This window comes from Erpetoichthys calabaricus, chromosome 12 (genome assembly GCF_900747795.2).
Source record: "Erpetoichthys calabaricus chromosome 12, fErpCal1.3, whole genome shotgun sequence".
Classification (NCBI taxonomy): domain Eukaryota; kingdom Metazoa; phylum Chordata; class Cladistia; order Polypteriformes; family Polypteridae; genus Erpetoichthys; species Erpetoichthys calabaricus.
The window spans coordinates 96,596,338-96,624,294 of record NC_041405.2 but is presented as its reverse complement, the minus strand read 5'-3'; the positions used below and the strand labels follow the sequence as shown (position 1 = coordinate 96,624,294).

Below are 27,957 nucleotides of genomic sequence, written 5' to 3'. Positions count from 1 at the left end.
ATATCCTGTTCGCTTACAGTGTAGTGGTTTGAAAAGTACAAAGTGGTGGTGTAATGTGCACCACAAAGTCTATTTTCAGACTATTGTACTGGTTAAAAGAAAACTTATATTAAATCAGTGTTAAGAACACTTTGATCCAAGACTTATTCCCCCCAAAAAGACCCTTTGACCCCCCCCCCCCAACAAATCCAAAGCAGATGATGAGCCTGGAAGGGAGAGCAAATGAAAGTAAAGGGAGTCTTGGCTGATGGAGACTGTCACTCCAGTTAAGCCTATCTTTTAAAATTCCTGTAATGCACTGTGCAGGGGGCACTTTAAAAAATGTGACCATTTTAGAAGTTAAACTAAGGATTTGTGTTATCATTTTATTTACTATGTGTCTTTTTAAAAAAAAAAAAAAAAAAAGTTTTACAATAAGATATGTGTTAACAGGAAAGTAATTTTATAGTTGCAGACCTTTTACATTTTTTGTCATTAAGCAGGCTATATTCTCCCTAAAATCGTCTTTGTCATTTTTCCAGTGGCTCATTTCTTTTTCTACCTACCTGCCCAAAATGACAAAGTAAGACACTAATTCATGCTATTTATAACACATACAATCCATTGTGTTAGCAAATGAAAGGTGAGATTTTAAATATAGATGCTTCCCATGAGTTCATTAACACCTTATGGATCCATTAATATCTTCATAAATGGACTCTGATCTAAATTGTCATCTGCTCTCTTTCTTTTGATCCATCATGCTGAAGAGAGGGGAAGACAACTGTGCAATTGGAAGATAAGAAAAGACAACGGATGGTTCATTTAAAAGGTATATTTCAAAGTAACATAACAGAAGAAATGCAAAGTCACTGCATCTGGAGGAAAACATTGGATTCATTAAAATAGAATGTTTGCAGTTCTCTGTTCTTCAAGGTTTTGCGTGACATCACAGTCTTTAACATAACAGAAATTAAATATCCTCACAAGAAATGACATACCTTTCATGTTTAATTAAACTTATAAAACCAAAGTGGTTATTTAGTTGTATAATTTAATACTCTACTCAGTACAGTGCACAAACATTTTCTCAAAGTGTTTCAAATACAAAATAAAATTGATGTTACAAATATAAAGTGTTTTTAAGACCCCTGTCAACAACAATAATAATAATAATAAAAAAAAGAAAAAGCTGACAGGCCTTTGGACATCTTCAGAAAAGTGGTGCAATTTGTGACATCCTTCGCAAATATTTATTTAACTATTAACACACTAGTAGCAATTTTTTTCCCACATTCACTTAGTAAGTGTGCCTATCCTTCGACGTTTAATGTGCTGCTGACTTGATTTTGCATTAACACGTTCTGTTATAACTTGATTCTGAAGGAAAAAAAAGAAAACATATGTGTGGACTTCTATCGGTGTGACTACTCAGGAGGAGGAATCAGAAAATCAAAGGTGAAGTTCCTGGGCTCGATAACATGTTAAGCTATGTGCTCTACAAGCCATACACATCTCTTTAAGATGACAGCAATCATTTCCCTTATTAGTCACAGCAGATCAATGTAAACTGTGTAAGAGATTAACATGTATTATTTTTCTTGTTTTTGAAAACAAAGCAAAACTTTTCATTTATCAAAAAATATTTAACTTATCATAAGCTCTTTCACTGGGGATTTAGAATAACATTGTACGCTCATGTCGTGTGGCTAATCAAACGTGCTCAGACTGCACGTGTAACAGAATTCCTCGAAAAAATCCCTTTTGAGGTATATTTGCTTTCCTTTTATTGCAAAATTTCATTACAAGTGACGCCATCTTATAAACCAGTAATTGTGGTATGAATTATAATTGGTATAATCACAATAATATCAACCAAAAATTTTAAAGAAATAAAATGAACATGGCAGGTAACTTTTTAAAAATTCTATCATCCTATGGAGATTCTCCTTTGAGTGGTGGAAATGGTAAACATTTTAAGAAAATTATTAATATTTTAGGTTATCTGCTAGCAATACCATACTAAGTAGCACTATTAAAAAATATAAAAATAAAACAGAATATGTACCTGAAAAAGTGAAAAATACAAGTAGATCTCTGAAAATCGTATCAAGTGCAAAACTTTCGCTTGATTTTGATATGGATATAGAAGAGTAGGGTTGACAGCTCAGGTTCTTGCCCTGCAATTCTGGAAACATAACCCAGGCAGTGATTTGTTCAGAATGAAACCATTCATGTATTCATTGAAACGGAATTCAAGCTACAGATTCTGTGACGGTGTTCAGACATGCTGTATATGTGACTGAATCTTTTTTAAGGACGCAATGTGCTGACACAATTTAAGGAACTTATTATGAAAAATGTATATGGTAAGGGTTGTCCATGTGTCACATGAAAACTCACGAAGCACTGCGCCTTGAAACTTGATCTTGGTCTTAACAGAGAGTTTATGAAGAATACGCCTTACTCGACGCTTGAATTGGAGGTGTGGGCTACCCTGGCCACATATTTAGGCTTCAGGTGGTGTGACAGTGGAGAAATCTGCTGACAGTGAAGCACATTGCACAGGCCAAATGATTGTTTTCATTGTAGATACCATTAGGGCGTGAAAGAATTGGCAGCACTCTCACCAGAGTGATCTGGGGTAGCCTACTGTGTTTCATAAGAACCTGAACCAACTTTCTTTAAAGACCAGCGGTCCATGTTTTTCCTAGTTAATGATTACTATAGTTGACAAAGTTGTCTCATTGTGTAAGTGTCGTATGCTATTCAAATTCAGTAGAAAAAAAAAGGTTGTTTATTTACACACAAAGTGACAGCCTGTCACACTTTTAAAATACACTCTGCACTTCTCTGCAGAAACCTCAAAAAATCTTTTTGGTGAGTTTTACTTTTTGAAGAAGCACCAGCCAAATGAAATTTAATGTCGAATCAAAACCTCCCTGTTTTGTTCATCACAATCCATGAATAATCTCATCCTTTATCTTTCTAAGCTACACGTAATTAAATGGAGATTTTTTTAACAGTAAACAAACACACCCAAAGTTAGTGTTGCCTGCCACTCTAAAGTCTTTGAACATTTCTGACCTGACTTGTAGTCAGGTATTGAACGTCTGTAGTAATAACGATGAACCTATAATCAGTTTAAGAGAGTAAGACAATTTAGAAATGACAAAGAGAAGATATTTGTTCATTTAATAAAGTGTTGGTTTGTGTGTGCTAATATTAAAAGTGTGCCAAATTGATTAAGGCCTTGCAAGTACACAGCCATCTTTCAGAATACGTGCAACTCTAAATTGTTGTGTAACCTAAAACACCTTGCAAATAACAGGTAATCTTCTGTGTGTATAATAATTCCAGGGAAACAAGATTTCTGATTTTCTACTGTACACAAAAAAAGCATGGCTTGTTTTTTTTTTTAATCTAGGAAGAAGTAACAACAAAATTAAGTGTGAAAATAAAGCCTATTAAAGGAGTCAGAGAATATTGTCAGTTTGGGTGCACGGTAATTTACAAGATGACAGATCTCATACGCAAGCTGTAAAGCCTGCATGTTCATAAGCATTTACTAAGCCGTTTTAATGCTTTGAGGATACTTTAAGTCGTGAATGACTCAACACATAATGAATCAATCCTGCAAATGAAACCTGTCTCATGAGCTGATGTGTGTATATCCATGTGTACTGATTATTAATTAATGTGGGAAATGACAATTTGTGGGACTCTTTCAGATGTCACCTATATGTTTAAACATTTAAGACTGTCTAGTTTCTCAACTAAAAAAAGAAACAACAAAATGAAGACAGAAAGGAACAAATCATCTCTGTCAGGATTTACCTTTGATTATATGATTTTAAAAACTACTAGACAGTTGCCCTTGTTTAATGATAATGATAAATGCCTAATGCAACATCCTTGCTTTCATAGTAAGTGTTCACCAAGTCCAAAGATGTTAATGAACTTGAAATGTTTAAAGTACATCTTCACATAAAAGCTTATATGAACTATACATTTCCCTGATAAGGTTACAGCATCCTAAATGATTTGTACGGAAATGTGGCAAGGCGTGTAATGTTTCCTGTAACAAATGGTCACAAAGATCAATATGATGTGAATACTGTGTTATTCTGTGGTATTTTATGCATTTTGAAATAGCCCCTTAGACTGAGTAGAAAGACACTGAAAGTACAGCTCTTCAACATTCAGATCAACCACAGCAGAATAAGCTGACAGCAGTCATTTTAAGTGGAAACAGCATTGCATTTGTACAGCATCAAGGAGTTTAATATGAAATATTTTGACTATTACCCCAAGTTACAGTACAGAAACTATAAAATATGCATATGTCTTTGAAGCACTCATGCAAGTTTTGAAAAAATAAAAATGCACTTGGTAAGGCAGGCTCGAATAGAGCATCTGTTGAAAAGTCTGTTGAATCGTTACTCCAATAAGTCTAATTTATACTGTATCTTCAATCCATTTTTTATTTTTGTAATCAATAAAAAAGTAAAAACAAAGCAAAAATATTTTTGTAGGTTATTCATTCCGAATGCTCTTCCACTCCGTCTCTGTGTCTTTGGCTCTTGGGCATGAAGGGTTGTATCACAAGCCCAATGAATGCCCATTGTGCCGTGATCGAGATCTTTCCAAGCCGACACGACGGTTATCTAAGGAGGTAAAGAGAAAAGAAAAATATTATTAAAACGACTTGTGAAAATGAATCTGTACAAACATTTAAAATGTTTAAAGTTGAGTGGTCTTGCTAACTGTGAGCTTAAACCTTTTTGCTGCTTGCTCATGCGATTTACTTTCAGTGTAATATGCTGCTTTTCTAAAACATTACATATGCAGTGTTATGAGTGTAAAATCAGTCTGTGCCACACTAAGACTATCCATGTGGTTTCTTGGTTGGAAAACTGGAAAAGGTTCCATTAAACACATCCTTCTTGATATCTGACACTGAGGAATTACACAACGGAAATGTGTGGAAATCCTCATAAAATGGGGACACATGCTAGGAAGATTTTAAACACAGCACTTCTGTACAACAGGAACCTTAGTAGAAGAAATGCAACTTGCACCCAAAAACACCCACATCTGCATTGAGGAGAACTGCTGGAAACATCTGTCTGAATATCACAATGAAGTACCGCAGTAGTGGCAAAGATTTAATATTAATAGCTAGTCAAAAACAAGGATGACTCCAACATGTGCTGCAAGACAATGACACCAAACAAATTCTCTCAAACTTTATACAGGATATCAATCTTAATTATCACAAATAAATCTATAAAACAACTAGAGCACTATAAAAAGAATAGTAGTAAGTTACATAAGAAGCATAAAACATTACAGATCAAACCACAAGTTTAAGAGATGTAGCATAAAAATGAATAAAAAGATTCCTAACATTATATTTAGACAGACACAAGGCCTCCATACATCTTATTATATTAAAGATTCATAGAACTGTTCAACAGAAAAATTAGGTAAATGGTCTCGTACCTGTGGGAAAAAACTAGCTTTCAGAAAATATACCCTAAACACTAAAGAAAGCAAAATATTAATTCATTATTAATACAGTATAATAAGTATTATTAGGGCAGCACAATGACACAATGGATAGTGCTGCTAACTCACAGATACAATATCAAGTGTCTGAATTCCACAGCGGGTCATTGTCCACATGGTGTTTGAATGTGCCTCTCTTTTCACTGGGAGCTTTCTCCAGGTGTTCTGGCTTTCTTATACAAGAAGTGCCAGTCAGCTTAACCAGTAGTCTAAAACTGGCCATATGTGAGTGCCAAGTGTGTGTGTTTGTGTGGGTTGGGGCTCTGCAATGGACTGAAGACCTGTTCAGTGATGATTCCTGCCTTGTTTCCAGTGGTTCTAATATAGTTTGATCCCCCGTGACACTGAATTACATTAAGTTGGTCTGAGAAGCACAAGCACCCATGTTCTGTCTCCATTTAATGCTCATATTGGGGGGTAAACCTGAGAACCCAAAGCAAGATCCACTGAGTCACTAGGAAGGACATGCAGACTCCACAGAGACAGCAATGGGATTCAAAGTGCAGCTGAAGTGCTAAGAAACCACTGCAACACCATGTGCCTCAGAAGCATGCCATGCAATCAGTTACAGAAGCATAGAATACTCTGTGGAAAAGTTTAAAGAATCATCTTCATGCAATGAGTGTTACTTTAGGGAAAGACAAGCTTTTGAAAAATATACTTAAAATACAAGAATCTGCAAAAATAAATACATTAAGAGGAAAATCATCCCATTGAAGGCTGAAAATATGAATAAAGGTAAATTCAAGATGACTTTCTAAAGTAGTTAAGTTTACTTTCTGTATAAACTAGTGAGGTACCAAAGTGAAGGAGAATCAGTTTTTTCTATTGTTGTAGTATATCAGTTAAAAGAGGGATCTTAAAATCTCATTTTATGACAGTTGTTCATTTGACTAGAAAGAAAGAAAGAAAGAAAGAAAGAAAGAAAGAAAGAAAGAAAGAAAGAAAGAAAGAAAGAAAGAAAGAAAGAAGGAAAGAAAGAAAATGTTTGAGTTAGTGTAACCTGCCCTAATTCGGGGTATTCATAAGAAATATAATGATTTACTTCATAAGGTAGAAGTAAATAATAAAAAAGAATAGTTGCATCAGGTATTTGAAATATTTAAAAAGTGTGCTTCAATTTAAACATTTACAGTCTTTATGTTCTTGATTGTCATAGAAATCTGTCATTTTTCACCTCTGATAGAGGTCCATAAAGGGTTAGATTCCTAGTAAAGGTCCAAAAATCAAAAATAACATCATTCTTGTACCTAGTGATCTTGAAATATTCTAAAATGATACCTAAAATGAAATATTACCATATTCCTATATTATATCATATTGTATATCATATCATGTTGTAAACCTAGAAAATACATATTCAGTATATCATATTATACTGAAATGGCATAAAAGGACACTCCACATGCCTATATTACCGATCCACATTTTTCAAAGTTTTGTAAATAGGAGCAACTTTGATCCCTCATGTCCCATTAGAACGTGTGAGCCCCTGGGGCCGATTAATGTGTCATGCACAACTTTAAGTCTTTATGATCATTTTTGCTGAAGACACCTATTGGTTTATCCTACTATAATTTTTATGAACACAATAATTCTCCTCTTCCTACAGAACTACTTTAAATTACAATCTTGCTGTTTACCTTTATAAATAAAGTATCAGACAAAACATCCGCTGGTATTCACTCAAAATTATCAAGACTAATGTCTGATATTTGCTGTGATATTCTTATTTTTTGTATTACAGACAAGTATCTATACTATACAAATGCCAATGAAGACAGATTATAATTCCATACCCTGCATGCCAGGAAACAGATGATTTATGCAGGAAGGCAAAGTTTTTCTTAAAAAGTTGCTTAAAAGCTCATAAAGTAACTTAAAATTGTACAGCATGCAACAGAACACCTTTATATATACAGGCTGCTCAAATTTTTATTCTGCATGAAAGCTGAAGATTGAAGTGTTCAGGCAAAAATACCTGTGTTGAATAATTCAATATGAAAATGTTAGAAGAGTTCAGACTTATAACTGTGAAAATGTGGCCTGGCCCTCTGATAAAGTGCCAGCCTTACCTGCAGGAGGCCATTAAAATACTTGACATAGGTTTAGAGCAGTTCGGTATAAATTGGTGGTGATGTTTCTGCAGTTGTACAGTGCTATCAGTTGAAATGCAAATACTTGTTGGCGGGACATCAATGGAATGTTCCATGGAATATATAATCAATTATATACAGTAGAATATTCTCACTTATCACAAAAGGTTACTTACATACTATATGGATATGAAATCTGCAAACAAAATCCATAGTATTTCATATTTCTGAACAGTGTCACGCAGAACAGACACATTTTATAATACATACACGTTACATGTCTGTGTGGGTAAGCCCCAAGTAACCGCTGCTGCAGAAAAAAAAATCAAAAGGGTGGAGTCTAATCGGATTTTACTCCTCCCACTTCTCACTTCAAGGAGTGGAGTCTGTAATATATATGCAAATACTGTATATGCATATAAATTATTTGCGGTTTTGATGACTCCAGTTTCTGAATCTGTCATTTGTTTAGTGTTTTTGTGTAATAAAATGTTTTAATACCATCTTGTTTTCCCTTGTGCAATGTTGTCTGATATGATCAGTAACTGTGGTAGTTGAGCTTATTACATTCTGTGAAGTTTCTACAAATATCGTGGCACTTGCATACATGGCTTATCTTTTTCTATACAAAAATAATTTGTCCAGTTTAGTGATAGTTTCTAATTCAAGGAGGCCCTTGTGTTAGGTTTGTTAATTTGGTTTTGGTGGTTTCTAACTTCTGTTTGTTTTTCCTCTCGATTCTGGTTACTCAGTCTCAGTCTCATTTTGTTTATATCACTTTTCACCACGATTTCTTGCCTTCCATTCATCTCCTGGTCATCTCTCACTCCCAATAATCCTTAGATACCATGCATGTCGTGTTTTCCTCCCTTATCTTGATATTTATTTTCCTTTATGTCCCACATGATTACAAACTTCATATAGAAGAACTCAATAACACCACTAAAAAAATGATCTCAGACTAGATGATATCTTGTACGTGGATAATTAATTTTGCTGCCTCTACCACATAAAGTAAGTAATACATTTAAAGGCATTTCTCATTGACCACCTTCAACTCCTAGACGTTTCCAGAGAGAGCCTTCTTCAGAGAAAAGAAGTCACCAACCCACCTGCTGTACCAGTGCTGATGCTTGATTCAACAGCAGCAAAATGTCCCAAATGAAGAAATTTCAATTGAAATTTCTTCATCTGGGACATTGCCATTGTAAAAGTAAATGAAAATATATGAGCAGAGGACTTTCTTTTCCTTTCTTGTCTTGGAGCACAATTAGGCTAAGCAAAACGTCACTGACGCCACTCTGTCACCAACAAGAGCTGATGCTCAATTCGGTTTTTGTTTCTTGAAATTTGGAGACATAGGTAATGACTGTTTTTAATGAAGGACTTATTCAGTTTGGAATTTCATTACACAGAGAGAATGTACTATTATTTTATATCATTGGAATAACCCACAGCATTTTTAAGGACAGACTTGGCTTTTCAATATACAAAGTAAAATAAGCATCACAGGCTACAAAAACAAAGGTTACCAGTACAACCCCCAAAGACAACTTACTGCATTCAATCTGCCAATGGTTGATCAATCAAATATGAGAATATTTAAATTGTGTCTGTGATTTGTTAGTTAATTGGATAAATGCATAAATACAAGTAGTAAATGGGCAAGTCTTTGAGCCAAATGGCCTTTTTTGCTGCAATTAGTTAAGTCAAGCAAGACTGTGCCGAGTTTAAATGTATACGACTTTACTCACATATTTGCCCAGCATCGCCCTGGGTGAAACTGTCACATTACAAGTGTGACAGCAGCACCACATGCGTTATGCTTTTTGCGAAGTTATTTCTCTCTTTATTGTAAGCATTACAGCCTGAAGTTGTAAAGTGGAAGAGGCTCTGATTTTCTTTCTAGTTATTTTAATGGGTAGGCAGAAGTACTGCTGTTGCTGCTTAAATCCCTACATGAGCAATTTGTTTCAGTCTTGTACAGGGATTCCAGAAATTGAAATGGGTATGTAGAATAAAATAAAACATTATAATTTCATGTTATCCTAGTGCTAAAGGCTAATGTAGTGTAAATAGTATATTCAGCACCGTGTCCTTTATTTGCATTTTATTTTTTACCACTTTGATATTTTTGTCCACATTATCCACTTATTATAGATTATTATAAATGACAGTGAGTAGATTATTTCTACTAAGAAAAGAAAGAAAGAAAAGAGCACATAGAAAAAGCCCATGTGGTGTAAGTGAAAACAAGGCACAGCCATGAACCCCAATAACACAGTCAGGCAAAGTATCTGAACTTTGCTGCTTATGATCAGGTGGTTCTCCACCACACTCCCTTATTAGAAGGTCAGAAGTATTGGGTGATGTACTTCAGGCCTACATGGCCTTAATAATTCCCATTTCTTTAAGTAAACATTACCAGAATATAAAAGAATGACACCCCTGTCCAAAACATATGTCACAGTTTTAAAGGACAAAGAATAATGGGCTTAATTTACAGTAGTAGAAAATGCTTTATACTTTGAGTTTGTGTGTGTATTTCTGTCTTTCTGAGTGTGAGTGGCATGTGTGTCCGATGTTTCAATATTTCTTTTATGTTATTATTTTAAGGAGAAAAGAAAATAATCTAAACATAAAATTATATTTTTTTTATAAGTTTTTTGTTATTAGCTGTTACATTTTCCTAAAAGATCCACCCTTTCAGGAGACATCGCATGCAGTGTGTCTACCATTAAACTGCTAGAATCACTACCCAAACATTAAAAAAAAATTGATTTAAATATCTATACTTTTCCTCATTCTTTTAATTTAGAAGTTTATACAAACAAAAATATAATGGTATTATCAAGATTTTATTTACCAGCCTATGTATTTGGGGCTGATTAGGAGCACATCCGGGCAGAGATAAGTCAGGTATTAGTTCCGAGTGGGACACCTATTTAAAACTGGGTATGCTTTCAGACATACCTACCATCACTCACATTATCTAGTTGGGAGTCAACCTTTATCCTAGCATTTTTTGTGATCATTTCTTTATTAAAGGATAAAACAACCAAACACAGATAAGTTAAGCTAGAACAACTTACACCATTATATTGTAAAATAAAATAAAGTAAGCCCTTCAGTGCCAACACCTCATATCTCAGCCCTTCATAGTATCACTTCAGTTAAATACAGCTAAAGAACACAGAGTTAGATTACTGGCAAAAGTCTGTGTCCGAGTAAAAAGCATTTTGTAAACGCGAGTTATATTTTGAGCACATTTTACAAGTGTCACTTACATTTCAGTGCATTTTAAAAGCGCAAGTTATATTTTGTACACGTTTTATAAGCACAAGTTACATTTTTGGCATGACTGGCAAGTGTTTTGTTGTCATGTGATTTTTGGCAGTGTTCTTGCACAGCATCACTGATAAAATTATTTGAGATTGAAAGCAACAAGGCAAGGGTGGGACTTCGATCCTCTTAGCCAATAGGAGTAGTCAATGCTAACCAGCCACTCGTAAGGCACGCCTCCTTCCCCACCTACAAATGGGAATGTGCTTAGTTTACTACATGACTCGGAATTTACTAAACATATATTTTTTTTTTGCTCGGTGTTGTATCCAATTCAATACCCCCTGTCCCCCCTGACAAAAATATCAATCACACCTCAAAATCTGTGACGTTTCATGATTAGTTCACAGAAATCAATACTAGACCACACCCTTGTCTTTACATCATCATAAGGTCCAAATTTTATTCTCCTAAAAAAAATGAGTATTTGTCTGTTCATCACATGCCATCAGTAAATCAGATCAAACATGTTTTAAAACATTCTTGTCTCTCATAATATAAAAGGAACAAGCTATCAATTTAATTCTTTTTTTGACCTGAAAATAAAGGGAAGGGGGGAAAAACTGTGGCATAGATCATCAGACTTGCTCCCCCCTAAATTTAATGGAGAACTAAGGAATAAGAAATCAGTTGATACTAATTTTTATATCAATCTTGTCTTTCGTAATATATAATGAACAAAACTCCACTTCTTTTCTTGTTTCTGTGCAATTTGTGTTTGTGTTTATCCTACTAGATTTTAATTCTAATGGGTGTATTATCTGTACTTTCTTTTTTTTAACTGAAAATATAGAGGGTACCAAAACTGATGGGTACAGTATGTCATCAGATTTGTCCCAAATATGAAATCAGTTGAGATTTGTTTGATACAATTCTTGTTCCTCATAATATAAAAAAGACAAATCTTCACTTTAATGGATAGTTTGAAACAGAAATAAAAGGGCGTTGGTTAAGTGCTGTAAGCAATTTGAGTTTGCTCAACAAATGTTCCATCTCTGAAATACAGATAATACACCCATCCTAATTAAAATCTGTTGGATTGCTCAAAAAAGAGTGAAAGCATGTTTTTAGTTTAAAAAAATTTAAGTGATTGCTTGCTCCTTTTATATTATGAGATACAAGAATGTTTTAAACACACTTATGAACTGATTTATTATTCCTTATTGATAATTTAAATTACACTGATGGCATGTGACGTACACTTGCAATTAATTAGATTTTAATCTGGGAATACGCAGGTTAATCATCCTGTTCCCCTGCACTAGCAATCGTCTGAACTTGGGAGGATGCGTGCTATACGCCTGAGAATAAAGCCACCCAAACAAAAATGTTTTAGAAAATGCTGTTAAACCATCATGCTGGAGAGACAGGACCTCGGCAGTGACATTCATGTCTCTGGTGACTCTTTCTACAGTAGACAGATTGGGAGAGCATGGGCGGTCATGAGGTCGCTGGAAAGGGGCGTGTGACATACGTATCTATGCAAAAGGACAAAGGTCCAAGTCTTTAGAATCCTGGTGCTTCCTGTCTTGCAATATGGTTGTGAGACATGGATGCTACCCAGTGACCTGAGATAAAAACTGGACTCCTTCAGTACTGTGTCTCTTCGGAGAATCCTTGGGTACTGCTGGTTTGACTTTGTTGCTTATGGAGTCCTGAATGAGCCATATTACCTGCATTGTGAGGGAGCGTCAGTTATGGCACTATGGCCATGTGGTGCGATTCCCTGAGGGTGATCCGGCTCATAGGATTCTCATTGTTGAGGATCCGAGTGGCTGGACCAGGCCAAGGGGACGCCAACGTAACACCTGGCTGCGGCAGATAGAGGGTAATTTCTGGAGGGTGGGACTGGACTGCATGTCTGCCTGTGGGTTGCCAACCAGGATCCAGAGCTGTTTCGTTGTGTGGTGGGTGCAGCCTGTATCAAGGCATATCTGTGTGATTCTTCATTTATATTCTGATCTCTACACCTTAAAAGAGTCAAGCACTGCTCATGCAATTGTCACCAGTGAATCAGACACACAAATGAGCATTCTCGTAGTTTTGTTGCTGTAGGCAGATCATTCATAAAAGGGATACAACTTTTACTGATTTCTGTGCAAGACCTGATCATGAAACATCACTAATTTTCAAGTTTGATTTGACATTTTTGCCAGAGGGCACAGAGGGGACTGAACTGGATTCAACCCCTGCAGCACACTGGTGGGAGAAAGCCATATTTTAGTAAGATCCAAGTCATGGAGTAAACTATGCATGTTCCTGTTTGGAGGTGAGGAAGGAGATGTGACTACTCCCATTGGCTAAGAAGAATGAAGTCCCACCCTTGCCTCACTGCTTTCGCTCCTAAAGAATTTTGCCAGCAATGCTGCACAAGAACATTGACAAAAATCATGTGAATACAGAACACTTTCCATTTTTGTATCACTCGTGCAAAAAATTCAACTTGGGCTTGTAAAATGTGTTCAAAATGTAACTTGCGCTTACAAAATGACTGGTACTCGGACACGGACGTTTGGCAGCAATCGAATTCCATAAAAGAAGCCCAAATCAACATGTAAAGGAGACCCAGCCAAGCTGACTGGTCTTCAGTACCACAGGGTTGTTTGATTAGCAGTGAGTACCATCTGAATAATCTTGTGCTGTGCTGTTACTGACTATTATTAATCCCAGATTCTCTATTAATCCTCTCCTTTGATAAATTGGACCTTTAACCTCACATTTATGACTTTAAGACGTGGTTGAGAGAAAACAGAACCTAGAAAAGCCAACTCAGGTTCAAAAAATTGTTCTTAATATTTTCTGATTTTGTGGAAATGCTTTCCTTTTTCCTATTAGAAATGACCCATTAAGAAAATAATGTTTCTTTTTAAGCATTTTTTCAATGTTTCCAACGGCTTCCAGGTTACCATTTTTTACATGTTCCCCAAAGAAAGGTCTTCCATTCTATGGCACAACAAATTCCTTTTTCAGAAAAATGTTTCTAACATTGAGAAGGATTTATTTGAAACTTTTTTTTTTGTAAATCTCAAAACTTTTTTAAGCACGGGAAGAAATCATTAAATCACATGGTGGTATCCAGTCTACTGTCAGTTTCTAGTCTCTCTTTTATAAAAAGAAAATCTTGGAAGGAGATGATACGTGATTTTCTCGGAGACACTTTAACGTCCCATGAGAGACACTTTAACTTCCCGTGAGACAAGGCAGTGAGACAAAAGGAAGGGATGGGCGCGCGAAGTCAGCAGGGGGCACAGCCCTCTAGTACTTTTTAAACATTTAGATTGTGTTCAGTTATGTGAAGAGTGACCCAATGTTAGGTTTGTTATTTCTAAATATGAGTCATAGAGGCTGCCAACTTGAATGCTAAGACTATTGAGAAAGCTGTACGACTCACTACTAGATTTCTTCCTGCAGAGTAACTGGGCTCCACAGCGTCATCCAGCAGTGACCACTACAAAGCAGAAAACTGTTGCAGTTTGCCTAATTTGAAAAATACTGCAATTTGTAATGATGCCACAGAAAGCAGACTGCTAATTCACTGATGGAATGCTACAGCCTAATGGAGATGTTCTTTTCATGTTAAGGTCTGCAGAGTTTAAGACTGCGTGTTCCTACTGTAGAAACTGGACAGATGGTGGATGGTGGTTTAAGCTCACTGATAGGAGGAAGGAAGCCAATGATTGCTGCTTTATGCCTTGCCTGTCCAGTGGGATTGTTATTATTAGAAAAGAAGGCCATTTAAGATCTTCTAGTTAAGGAAAAGATGCTAGCCACTTTAAATGTTAATCAAAGGAAGGGGAAGTTGAAATATGCTTATGTCTTGAGTACCAGAAAGGAGGAATATTTTCAGAAATCCTTCTGTGGATTGGGCTTGAATCTCCTTTTATTGTAAATTATAGTAAATATTTTTTAAACTAAAGATAATGATAGGGGTGTTGAATGTGTAATGTTTTACATGATGGTTTTGTACTTGTAGTTTAACTTAATAATAAGAATAAAACTGAGTAAAAGTGCCAGACTCTGTTGGTTTATATCCATGGTCAATGGGGTAAACTCTTGGTGGTTGGGGATGATGGACTTGAAATATAGAAAGGCATAAGGTTTTACCATGATAACTATTGTTTAATTTCCAAGGGGGTCCAGACCGTTACAAAATTATCTTGGGGCTGGAGCCTATGCCAATAGCACCAATCAGGAAACAATCCAAGTCTAAATGCCTTCCAAGGGAGTCCAGAACATTACAAAATTACCTTGGAATGGACTACATACACATACTGTATATACAAAGACAATGACTCTTATTGGTCCATTTTTGTCTTGTGGTGGAGGCAGTCCACATAAAAACACAAAGAAAATGCTAAAATTAACACAGGCAGTGAATAGCCATGAAACTGAGACTGGGCTGCTGGCATTTGTAGGAGCACCTTGCACTACCATGACACCCATATTCCTAAATCTTCTATGCATAAATTATAAAAGTTGCTTAAATCAAGGTTGTGGAGTATTCATACTTTTTGAAAAAGTCCTTCAGAATTATGAAACAAGCTGAGCGTACAGTAGATGGACATATTTACCATAGGTGTCAAGTTGAACCGACTGTTTATTTGGGGTCTGACTCAGATATTCCTGAGTACTTTTAACCCTTTACGGTCGTTAGGCCAGAAAACTGGTCTTAGTAAAAAGTGCGCTATAGGTCGTCAGGCCACCGCTGGTGGCCCTGCAAGTTTCTGACCGATTTGCACAGTCGCCTGGTCGAGAAAAGTGGCCTGTGTTATTCCTACGTGCTTGAAAAAAATAACTGCTGTAATTATTGGCGTTTTTTCAATAATTAATTACGACTAATGTAGCGTGACGTTGAAAATTAAATACGACTGCAAAGGGTTAAATATATGTATGTGATTCCCAGTAGCATATTCAAACTTTCTTGTAAGCTCACACTTGTTTATATAGTTCAGAAACAAACATTTCCTGAACTTTATCAGTGTCTCCAATATATTTCTTTTTCTTTTTCTAATTAAGTTAAGCAGTACAAACGTGTTCTGCCATGCACAGGTATCTTCTTGAATAATAAACAAGTCTTTAATTCTTGCTAGCAAACAAATAGCAAAAATGGTTGTACTACTATTATGAAATGCGCAATGTTTCACTAATGAACAGCATACTCTCCTCCCAATCCAATATGACCTAAATTGTATTTATTGCAAATAAAAGACAGCCTTATTGTAGTGTTAACATAATTACTAACATATACATATTTTTTCCAATTCCTAATTTTCAAATATTGCATTGCTTTGGCTTTTGGCTGCAAATGCAAATTGTTTCCATTTCAAAGCACTTTGAAGATGCCAGTTGTTCTTGAGACTCTACTTGAAGAAGCTTTGGACTGATTCAGAATATCTTTAATGCAGTATGTGCTTGGAGGAATGAAACAGATATGGCTGAAATCATAAGTATTATGCTAATATTAATAGAGTGTAAATAATGCTAAAATATTCGTAGACAAATGCTTTTCAATAGAGTAAGGAAGATGATCAAAGCTTGGCAGCAGCATAGGCATGTACCATTGTTGCAAACAGACATAAAAGTGACTGTTACAAGCATAAAGTAACCCAGCCAAATGATAGTAGCTATTTTTCCCTGCTTTGCAGTTTCAGCTTTACAATATAAATGACTTTCTTAAAAAAGTAAATCTCAACTGTTTGAAATAACTCTCCACAGGGAGGAAGGATGAGTCCCTAGGAGCTATAGATCGTGTAGAAGATGAAATTGCAAGCCCTCGGCACTTACATTACATCCCAGGCCTACAAGCCAGAGGTGGAAGCAATTCCTCTTCTGAACAATTTATGTTAAACACATTTGTCCATTACTGATTCTTCACATTTTAAGTCACAAAAATGCAATAAAAGCAAATAATGTTTCAAGATTTTTGCCTTAACACAACTGGAATAATTTATTTTATGGATTTAAGATATGTGGCTCTCCCGTGTTTTCATAATTAAATGTTCGAGGAAGGTAAGGAAGAAAGAAATAATGTACAATCACGAAGTGTTTTTAGTAAAGTTATAGAATTTTACTCAAACACTGAATCTGATTTATAAAAATAGTGAGTATGCACAAAGTCCAGGAAGCCAAAACCTTACATTATCATTTTTAAATATAAAAAAAGATAATAATAATCAAATGTATGCATATTACACCCTAAATTATACTTTATAAACTAAAAGAGTGTGATAGGAAAAAAATCCATCCATCTGTCCTCTACATTGATTAAAGCAGTTTAAGGAATGTGGGGGCTAGCCTAAATGCCAGACTAAACTGGCAAGAATACATGCCAGTCCATTACAGAGGTGAATACACCTTCACACAGGGCTAAACTTCAATATAGTGTATTTTAGAAGGAGTAAATGTCTCAAAAGTGAAACATTTATTTCAATTAATAAAACATATACAGTGGAGATAAACAGAGCAGGACACAAAGTATAATGGAAGAGATAAAGCCATAAAAAACAACAAAAATCAAACAACCTCATTCAGCCTAGCTATTACTGGACTTGAATCCATGTCTACCGAATGGAAATATTTTCTCTCCCTTCCTTCTTTCTCTACACTGACAATTTAAGTGCTTTCCCACCACTGGAACTTTTTTCAGGAACTAGAGACCTTTTAGAAACTCAGGAACTTTCGTAGCATTTCCATTTGGATAATTTGAAGTTCCAAGTACTTGTTTTAGCTCCTACTCCAGGGTATGTACTTTTTGGTCAACCAGGACATACCATGGGTGAGAATCGGGCAATGATTAGTGCTGATTAATTGACCAAAAACACTGGTGCCATCATACAAATCTGTTAATACTTAGGACTTTAGAGAGTTATCGGTGAAGACAGACTGCCACACTTTGCACCACATCACTCTTTATAGCTGCCACTCTGGTATGCCATCTCAAGCACTGCACTGAAGCAATAATCTTTCCTGTGATTTCACTATCGTCCCCTGTGAACTCCTGATTGTGCCGCGCTTCGCACCATATCACTCTTATTTGCATGTCACATATTTTGCATAAAGGTTGCAGTTCCTCTTGTATGGTGGGAATGCAGCACGTGAAAGTGGCTAGGGACCACAAGTGGATCAGGGCCTACATCATACAAGAATTTGTTGGGATTATGAAAACAGAGTTCCTACAGTGAAACCTTTCCCCTCAATCTCTTCCTAGCTCTAGATTCATTATATCTGTGGCCTGAGATAGTTTTAAGTTCAGGAATACGGCTATTTCCATTCACTCTATGGAATAATTTATGGGGTTGGAGTAAATTGATTTGGATTCAGGGACACCAAAAAGCATTTTGACCTACGCCCTGGTGTATTCCCTTCATCCATTGGCCTCTGTAGCACTACATTAAATAGGCTCTAGTCCACCCAGTCAGTGACCCTTTGTTACCACCGTTAAGGTGAGTGGCAATGACTGGCTTTCTGCCCATCAATCCAGTCCCCACCCATAAAAATCAGCACTGTCCTGAGTCCTCCAGTTTGGGGTTGGGCGACACTCAAAATTAGCCAGGATATACTGTGGCAATTCGTCAAACTCCTTATCCTAACTTTCTCCCTAAGAAGAATGTAGACAACCCTGGCAAATGGTTGCCTAGCCTTTAGTGTCGCAAAGTTACATTTTTTGATTCCTCCATTGACATCATTCTTTACAGCATCTCTCTCATGCTCCAGTGCTTTGCAGTTCCAAGTCACACTTCATTCTAGTAGGGCATATTGGTATCCGTTAGTTGTCACCTTTCCATACTGACATGCAAATGACCTCTCCTTTGCTATTGTATATTTTGGTCTTACTGTCTCCTTTTCTCTATTATTTTTATAGGTGAACTTTTCAATATTCTTTGTCAAACAAATGAAGTCTTGACCCCAGAAGCCATTCACAGTGTGTTTCATTAAAGAAATTACATTTTTGTTAGTCTGATATTTCACTAATTTTAAAATCTTTTGCAAAATACATTTTACACTGGGCACACTTGCCATTTCTGATAATAATCATTTTAAGTGAGAGGAGTCACATTTTTCACTTATTTTAGATTAAAAGACAGAAACATTATCAGTATATCAGCTATTCAAGTCAATGTCACTGATATTAATTGAGTTTTCTGGTGTTTTTTTCCCCCCACACATTACTAGGGTAAGGTATGAACAACTCTGGATTGAAAGTTTAAGAAGGACCCTTCATCAGCTGGGAGACTGCTTAGTAGTAACAATCCCTAAAAAAAATGCTGTGCTGGGAATCTAAAGGAGGATTTGCATTTTGGTTGTGACATTCTGAGCTTACTTGATCCTTCCACTGTTTTAATGGCTTGGATGGACAGGTTTTCAGTTTTAATCTGGTTTGAATTTTTTCATGATTTTCCTTAGCAGCAAGTTGCTTAACCCCTGTCACCATAAGTGATCTAGCAATCTAAAACCAAAAATAATTTTTTATTCTCTTCTCTTCCGATTTGTTACAGTTAGACACTTCAGTAACTCCTTCTGCCTTTGCTCTGTGAAATGCTGTCTTTATGTTTTATTACCTACTATGCTGTGCATTAAATATATTTTTTCTTTTCAGAATGAATGACGTGAGAGGTATTTTATGATAGTGCACATTTTGTGACAATTTAAAATGCAGAATAATATATACATTGTGAAATATTAACACCAGTAGAATGGTTTACAAATTTAGCGTTTTAAAAAAGCATTGTTTTTAATTTAAACATATACATTTTACTCGACATTTCTGCCCATCAAACAGTATATGTTTGCCGATAAACTACAGAAATACACTGTACTTGTTTGTAGTGAAGATTTACTTTTTTAGCACTTCTTTCTTTTTGTCAAAATCTTATTTGCTCCAGAGTGACTTACTGCAGCACTGCTCTATTGATCGGGCCTGCCAAAATGAAAACACCAATAACATCTCTGCAGAAATGGCTTGTGAAGTATCAGTTTTGTTCACATTGACATATATACTGTACATACAGTATATATTTATATACAGATACAAAATGAATTCTAAAACAGGTTATATTACATATTCTGAACCAGTTAATTTACTTTATCTTTAAATATATACATATTTGGTTCCTAACATGTGCCAAGGAGAAATTAAGAAGAGTGAAGAGTTTGATATACAAGGTGAGGAAAACTGTGAAAGTAATTAGAATGGAAACAATTTCTGCTTTGTGATTATAGAACTCTAAGCCCTCTACCTAATGACATGAAAATATAAGGTGTAAATGAAATATTAGGCTTACCAGGGAGAAAAATCACTCACTTCCATTGTTGTAAGGACAAAAGAAACATCAATACCAGTAAGACAATTTGTTTCCTTAATTTTTGATCGATTCTCAAAGTCTGTTTTTGTGAAGCACTTAATATACTTGAGGTAATCTCCTTAATGATTTTTTTTTTCTAAAACTAAAAGTCTGTGGAGGTTTACTAGGGTTTTTCTTTGCTCAACAGTTGAAGGAACTCCATTATTACTTAAACAGTTACATATGATCATTTTGTACTACATATCTTATTACATGACTGCAGCATACCGTATTTCAAGAATCGCCATCAAAAGTCCATCCAAGCCCACAAAACCGCATTTCATTGCTTTTCACCACAGTTCTGCTTTATAAACTTGCATTTGGGTTTTTGCTAAGAATTTTAAAAGCTGCACATTTACTTTAAGCCTTTCCCCAGTGTGCAGTGTTCATATGACCTTTAATCATATAAACTTATATTTTTTAAAAACAGCCACAATTCGTGTGTAATTTTATTTCCCATCCACTCTTTTGCATCTGCTACAGGTACCCCCCTCTTAGGATCATAGATAATGAATGTTCAAATGCCAAGGTGCACACTCCATTATTGTTGCATGCTCCCTGTGAATCATTTTATACGGCGTAGGTATTTTGTTTTTCTTACTAAATATGTAAATTCCTGTATGTACCATATACTGTAGGTATCAAAACATAGCTAAGAATCTGTGACAAAACTTTATTTACAGGATCATTTGGAGACATTACAAGAAGCAGATTTTTTGGAAACACTTGGGGGCTTTGCTCCCAGCTTTCTTTGCTCGCCAATCCCTTTCCCCCCTTCAGCACTACGCTCCGTTGTGAAGAGGGTGGCTGAATGCACCCCAAGGAGACGTGGTCGCTCCTCCAAAACCCCTCTTAAATAGTGATACAATGGGAAACTAATACAGCTTTTGTTTTACCTCGTCTTTGCTCGATCAGCAACTGGTGTGCTGCGTGATCTGCACTTTGCTCGCCAACCCCTTCACCGCCCCCCAGTCAGCGCTACGTGCTGTTGTGAAGAGGGTGGGTGAACACACCCCAAGGAAGCGAAATCGTTCCTCTGAAACCCCTCTTAAACGGTGATTTAATGGGAAACAAATAATAGCTGTTTTTTTTTTACTTCGTCTTTGCTCGATCAGCTGCTGGCTTGCTGCTCCTTATGTGCCACGTGATCTGCACTTCATCTCTCTTCTCCTCCAGACATCCTCAAACACTATTCTATCTCCTTTCACTGTTCCGTTATTTCACCGAGTAATATTTTCCATTTGTTTGCACTAATGTGATCTTTACTCTCCATTTTTTGAGACTTTCGAATTTTCCTACTTCCATTATCTCTAACCTGCTCTGCATGTGTATCATTGTAAAGAGTGATTTATAAAGGTTAGAGCTCTTGTTTTACAGCTCCACAGTCCTGTGTTTGTATCCTAGCCTGGCCACTGGCTGTGACCAGTTTGAACGTTCTCCCATTGTCTGTACTCTGGTTTTTCACACTCATCCTAACATCTAAATTTAAGGTTCATTTACTGTACATCTCTACGAGGTGTGATCCAAAGGTTCCCGGAATGCATTTATTCTGCAGCCAGAAGGGTTTGATTATATCAATCGCCGCTAGATAGCAGTTCAAGTTGTCCTTCAGAGCTGTTATCACGCGTTATAACGTCAGCGCAGTTGTTTTTCAAGTTGCAGTTCTCGTTTAAACTTCGGTTCTGTCTGTGAAGGGTTGTTCGTGAAAATGAGTGATTTGAAAGAGCAAAGAGTGTGTGTTAAATTCTGTTTTAAACTGGGAAAAACAGCACAAGAAAGCCATGAAATGCTGCAACAAGCATTCTACAGGGATATTCTAAGGCATTTGCGAAATCGAATTTGCCGAACACGTCCTCAGATGTGGGCTGACAAGTCATTTCTTTTGCATCACGACAATGCACCAGCTCACACATCTCTGATTGTGTGTGAATTTTTGGCTTCTACAAAGTTTACTGCCATTCCCCACCCTCCGTACTCCCCTGATTTAGCGCCGTCTGATTATTTTTTATTTCCTAAGATGAGGATGAGGCTCAAGGGGCGCAGATTTGAGACAGTGGAGGAGATCCAAGCGGTAGCAACCGACGTCTTGGACACACTGACAAAAAACGACTTCCAGAGGTGCTTCGAAAGGTTGAAATCTCGCTGGGATTGGTGTATCAACTCAGCGGGTGACTATTTTGAAGAAACTGTTGATCATTAATTGTTATTTGGTGTGTATGCTTTTAAATAAATGCATTCCGGGAACTTTTGGATCACACCTCGTAAATTGGTCTGCCACGTGTGATGTCCCCTCTTGTTTTGGTTTGTACATGGTGCTCAGGCTCTCTATGACCCGGAACTGGATAACAAGGTTACAAATGGATGGACTTAAAAATGACAAGGTTTTCCAAGGTATCAAAACACTTTACAAGTGAAAAAGCTACAAATTTCATAATGCTGTGCAAAAAGTATGTACAGACACATTTCTAGATGGTACAAGCAAAACCACTGGTATATATGAGAAGATTCACCTTGACTGTCAATCTCTCAACTGCTGTTTCCTGCCACACTTGTTGCCAAAAAGGTTATGGCTTTCCTTGACTATGAATTGGAATAGCCATGAGACAAAAAGGGTGAATGGAGCATTAATATCCCACACTACCTAATAAGACGTTTTATGTGTGTGCTGTGGTTAAGAAAAGCTGCCAACTAAGAAGTACAGTGTGTCTGAGTGAATGGTGGGAGTAGTAGGACAGAATTCAGCATAAATTGCAAATGCGGACGTGCATGCTGGTTTTCATTTTTGAACCCTTTTTATTTGTTGAACTGTTTTGAGCGACTGTAGCAGGCAGTAACCCACGCTGGAATGAGCACCTGTCTGTGAAAGCATACAGTTTCATAAATACACACTTGGCAAATTGATAGCCGTCAAGTTCCTTAATATGCACATAATTAAGTTATGGAAGAAAAGCAGATTTCTCCCAAGCAACTCATAAGGCTGGGACAAGAAATCAAAGTCTGATCTCTGGGGAGATAAGGCAGCATAGCAGTGCTAACCACTGGGTGGCCATGCCAGGCTTGTTATACAGTTGTGCATAGTGTAAAAGTAAAATTCTTTTTTACATTTAGTGAAAAATTGCATTAAAAAACAGTGTCTAAATCATGCACTGGAGACTAACCTATTTACTTAGTACACATGGCAGTTCCCACAACTGATAGTGGTGCATTGAACTTTAAAACTGACACTGTATTAAAGTAAAGCATATTTACACTTGCTTTAAATGCTGCAAACACAGATTTTGCTACAGGCTTGCATTTTTATCCCATTGTCCTCCTGAATTTCCAGACTTATACACTCAGTTGAAACCAGAGCTTGGCTTGAGTGTAATGGCTCTTGACAGTTCTGTATACAATACATTGTAGGAGAGCTGAAAATCACTAAGGCAGTCAATAAACAAATGCTTATTTTTAGAAAATAAAAAAGTGTCAGGGTAGCTGTTTCTAAGGCAAGCAAGAATGCTATGGCAGGTGTGCATTACAGCAGAGTCGGAATAGAAAGAACAGGTAGTTGTGTTGTCAGAACAACAGAAAAACTGACGTGCTTGTTCTCTAAGATTTTATTCAGGCTTTTCATCAAGAGAAAGGAGACTTAGCACCATAGAAAACTACACTGTTATTTTCTGAAACAAGAAGGGAAAACTTAAAAAAGTTTTTTTTTTTTTACCATTTAAGACTGAAGCTAATGAATAGTATTTGGCGACTTTTCCCATTGTTAGCTGCTGTGCCTACAGTGTTATCTACGAACACCCCCTTTTCTTTAATTACATCTAATTATAAATAGGTGGGAAAATAAGAGAGCTAAACATATCTGAAATATGTAACACAGTTTTGTTACGTTCATAGATAAAAAAAATACATTTTTCTTTTCTTATTGACCGATACCCAATTCATTTTTAAGGAAGGTTTATTAAGTGGTCCAAAGGCTATGGCAGCAGCTTCTACTCTCATTACAAATGAAGTCCACTGAAAAACAATCAGACCATCAAACAAACCTGGGCACCAAGTGGCCAATCTATCAGAATCCCACTGCTTTCAAGCCTAAAGGCTCAGTTCTGATTCTGCTGAACTGATTATGCACGGACACGCAACTGACAACCTCCAACCTGCCCACACATGAATTGAGAGTTCAGCTACATGAGCCGCACCATGTATCAAACTCTTTATTTTCACTACATGGTAGGAGTTGAATTTTATTCTTTAATACATTTTTTTCCTCCATGAAAATAAAGTATTGCAGCTAAGCAAGACCACTAGGACATTAGCTGTACTGCTTTCAACCATACATTTAAACTTCTGGCAATCAATGTGGATTTTTTTCATAAGCAAATAAATGTGAAATTTCAGTTTTAGCGCTATGCCCGACACATGATTTCTTGTTAAAAAAAATCATTTGGTCTTACAAGAGAGCAAATGTTGTAGCAGAGACCATTATCAGCAGGTGCAAATAATGATTAAGCGTCTGCCAGAAATACTTCTTTCCTCTATTACCATATAAAATGCTTTAAAGAATGACATGGTACAGGCGTGCTAGGTGTATTAAACAATGAACAATTGCTGTGTTTTTGGATAATGCTTTTGTTTGCAGATAATTGAGTCTGGAAGATTATTAGTAACATGAATGCCTCATGCAGAAAGAAAATGAGATGGTTCTCAGATTCAGTGCTGCACTGCTGCTGATACTTCAAGTCATAAACCATCCTGGAGCTGTTTATTCCTCTACTTAGTGTGCAGTGTCACTCCGCAGCAGCTTATGGATAAGGGCTAAATACCCGTTAATTAAAAAGAATAGAAAAGCTTGCTTGGGGCAAATGGTCTTGTTTCACATTAAAGATTAAAAAGATGTCAGAATTTGACATTTTGCAGCAGTTCCTGACACCTGTGTAACAAAGCAGGAGAGCTCACTGGCTGGTATCTAGGGAATAAAATGAAAGTTAGGGGAAAATAGTTATGGTTAAGCATTGGATAAAGAAAATAAGACGACTGCAGGTTATTTAAGGAAAATGTAAGGCGTTTCAAAGGAAAATTATTTTTTTTCCTAAAGACAGCATCAGAGAGACATGTCAAGAGGTTTACTGCGTAGTGACAGGCAAGTGCAGTCAGATGATCTTATGATAGCAAAGCTATTTACCAGAGATTTCACAAGGCAATTTACAATAGAAAAAGAAAGTGGAAGCTTCAGCTAAGTATGTCAGATAATAAAGGCTGTGCTGCTATACAACAAATTTCTCCACCGAATGGTTTCAATGGAAGTACAATCCTTCATGAGAAAACAAAAAATCAACATGACAAGATGGACTACTTCTGTGTATCTAATTAAAAATATCAAAGAATATGCATGCAGACCATCTGTGAAAATATTATTCTATTTGGTGAGGTCCTATATAATATGAACAAGTGAAATATTATTTCTGTTAGCAAAAACAGACACAAAGAGGCACCTTCAAAGTACAAGCACATGAACTTATATGGATAAATAAATGTTCACATTCCGAATAATAATGTACTACATACTGTAGAGAACAGTACAAATGAGAATTAAAATAAAGAAAGGCTACACTCAAAGCACATTAACCAAGAAACATTTTTGCAGGGCAGTGTATGGGAAGCAACTAGAATACAATCTACTACAGGCAGTAGTCCTTGGTGGTACATCAGGGATCTTCAAAAAGAAATTCAATATGCGTCAACTCACCATGAACAACATGGATAGGAAACTGGTGCACATCTTCTTATCTGCCATATTTTACAGCTTGCATGAGTCAAAGAATGTTTTACCTTTAACTGGATTTTGCATTTTTTCTGTTACATCTGCAATTTTCACTTACAAATAATATTAATCAAATAAATATGCAAAGCACTTGCTCAAAATGTGCAGAGACATTAGGGACATGCAAGCTCTAATCAGTGTATCTCACTGTGCTGTGTTGTACCATTGTATTCTTCTTGTTGAAATGAAGAGTTTAATTTCACTATGCATTCAGCTACACTGCTCAACAGGGCATCTCTGGAAAATGATGTATTTCAGATGTAATCATGAACAAAAGCCTTAATTCTGGCATTGAAAGTTTAATTTAATAGGGCTGATTTATATATTTTAAGAAAAATCAAGCCACACACTGGTGAATGTAATGGCTTTTTACTTTCTAGAGTATTTCATAGAGACCGCTTATCTTTCAAGCTCAGGAGGTTGGTGAGAAGGGTTTCTGGGTTACAAGGAAGTGGATGGATGAATTCAAGAATATTTTGGCAAGACAGTGCAATGTGGGGTTCTTTGCATAATTTATACTCAATGGCATTACTGTGCCTGCTGCTAAGACCAGTGGGCATCTGGGGTGAATTTTGCTTTTAAACTACTGGAATCGACCTCCTGTTTATTTTAGAACTTGCATTTTAAATTTTTGTCCTCCATCCCTGCTTCCCTTCTGCTCCAATTCATTTACTAATAACAGCATGCATTGTATTAACAGCAGTATTAATAGTATTTTTATTTTCCGATGTTTTGAATACACCTTTGTGTTTTGAGTTTTCCTCAACCTCTCATTTTAAAATACAAAACATGGCAGAAAGACTGGAAATATTAAGGAAAAAAGGAGATAAATTCAATTACAATACTGTGGACATCATAATAGTGAAAATTACTTTGACAATAAATCCGAATCCCACTGTAAAGTCTTTTTGTACATCCATTAGGGAATATGTTAGTATTTCCTGCAGAGAATATAAGTAAATCCTATTGGAATATTTCCAGTCTACAGCAGGATTTTTTGAGGATTTTTTCCATTGTCCTTAATTAAGGATGCATTAAATTTCAACTGTAAAACTGACAAAATCATAACCACATTATTATCAAAATATTTACTGATGTCTGTTAAAAATGTATTGACACATTGGAGATTCCAATGAAATTTGATTAAAATTACAAAAGGAACGTGCAAGGCTTAAACACACAATTTTCCTGTAGAAATTATGGTAGAAGGCACAGTTAAGATAGACTAAAAGGTTTAAAACATGCACAATGCTAAAAATTAAATTAATGTAAACTGAACATGAATGTTGAGTAAAAATGTGTTTTAACAGGTGATAAAAGCATTGCATAATGTGTATGTAGGCTATATAGAAACTGTGAAAATTAACACAAGTGCAAGACTGTTTCATACTTGCTATGGAGAAACGCAGACAATGAATAAAGGGTGATTTTTATATTAAAAGGAAATTGAAGAATACCTTATTGGTACAGTTTAGCATTTGTCTTCCATTTTGACACAATAATAAATAACACTGGTCAACAAGCATTGTGCTACTGGGATTTTTTCACCTGTACTTTAACAAATTTCACTTGCTGACTCCAAATCTGAAAACCATTTTCATCCAGGACATCCCATTTTTTAGTTATGATGTTCCAGGTCTTGGACAACTAGGGTGACTGGACAGTAAAGGCGATGCATTTCAGCATTTAAGAAATATGTTTGGTCTCAAGAAAAGTGAAGCCAAAATTAAGGAAAGTGTTTTTGTTGGCCCTGAAATCCGTGAACTGATGCTTGATGATGAGTTCAAAAAGAAACTGAAGCCAACTGAATCAGCACCCTCAT

At 36.2% G+C, this 27,957-nt stretch overlaps 1 protein-coding gene across 6 annotated transcripts in view; it reads right to left on the bottom strand.

Annotated features, from left to right (window-relative positions):
- Positions 1–799: 799 nt before the first annotated feature.
- The window catches only part of diaph2 (diaphanous-related formin 2), a 1,308,662-nt gene continuing 1,281,504 nt past the window's right edge, over positions 800–27,957 (bottom strand). For all 6 annotated transcript variants that reach the window (XM_028815924.2, XM_051935345.1, XM_051935346.1 and 3 more), the window contains one exon: positions 800–4,646. In XM_028815924.2, the coding sequence (XP_028671757.2) occupies positions 4,582–4,646 (65 nt within the window). In that variant the 3' untranslated portion in view covers positions 800–4,581. The remainder of the gene's footprint in view (positions 4,647–27,957) is intronic.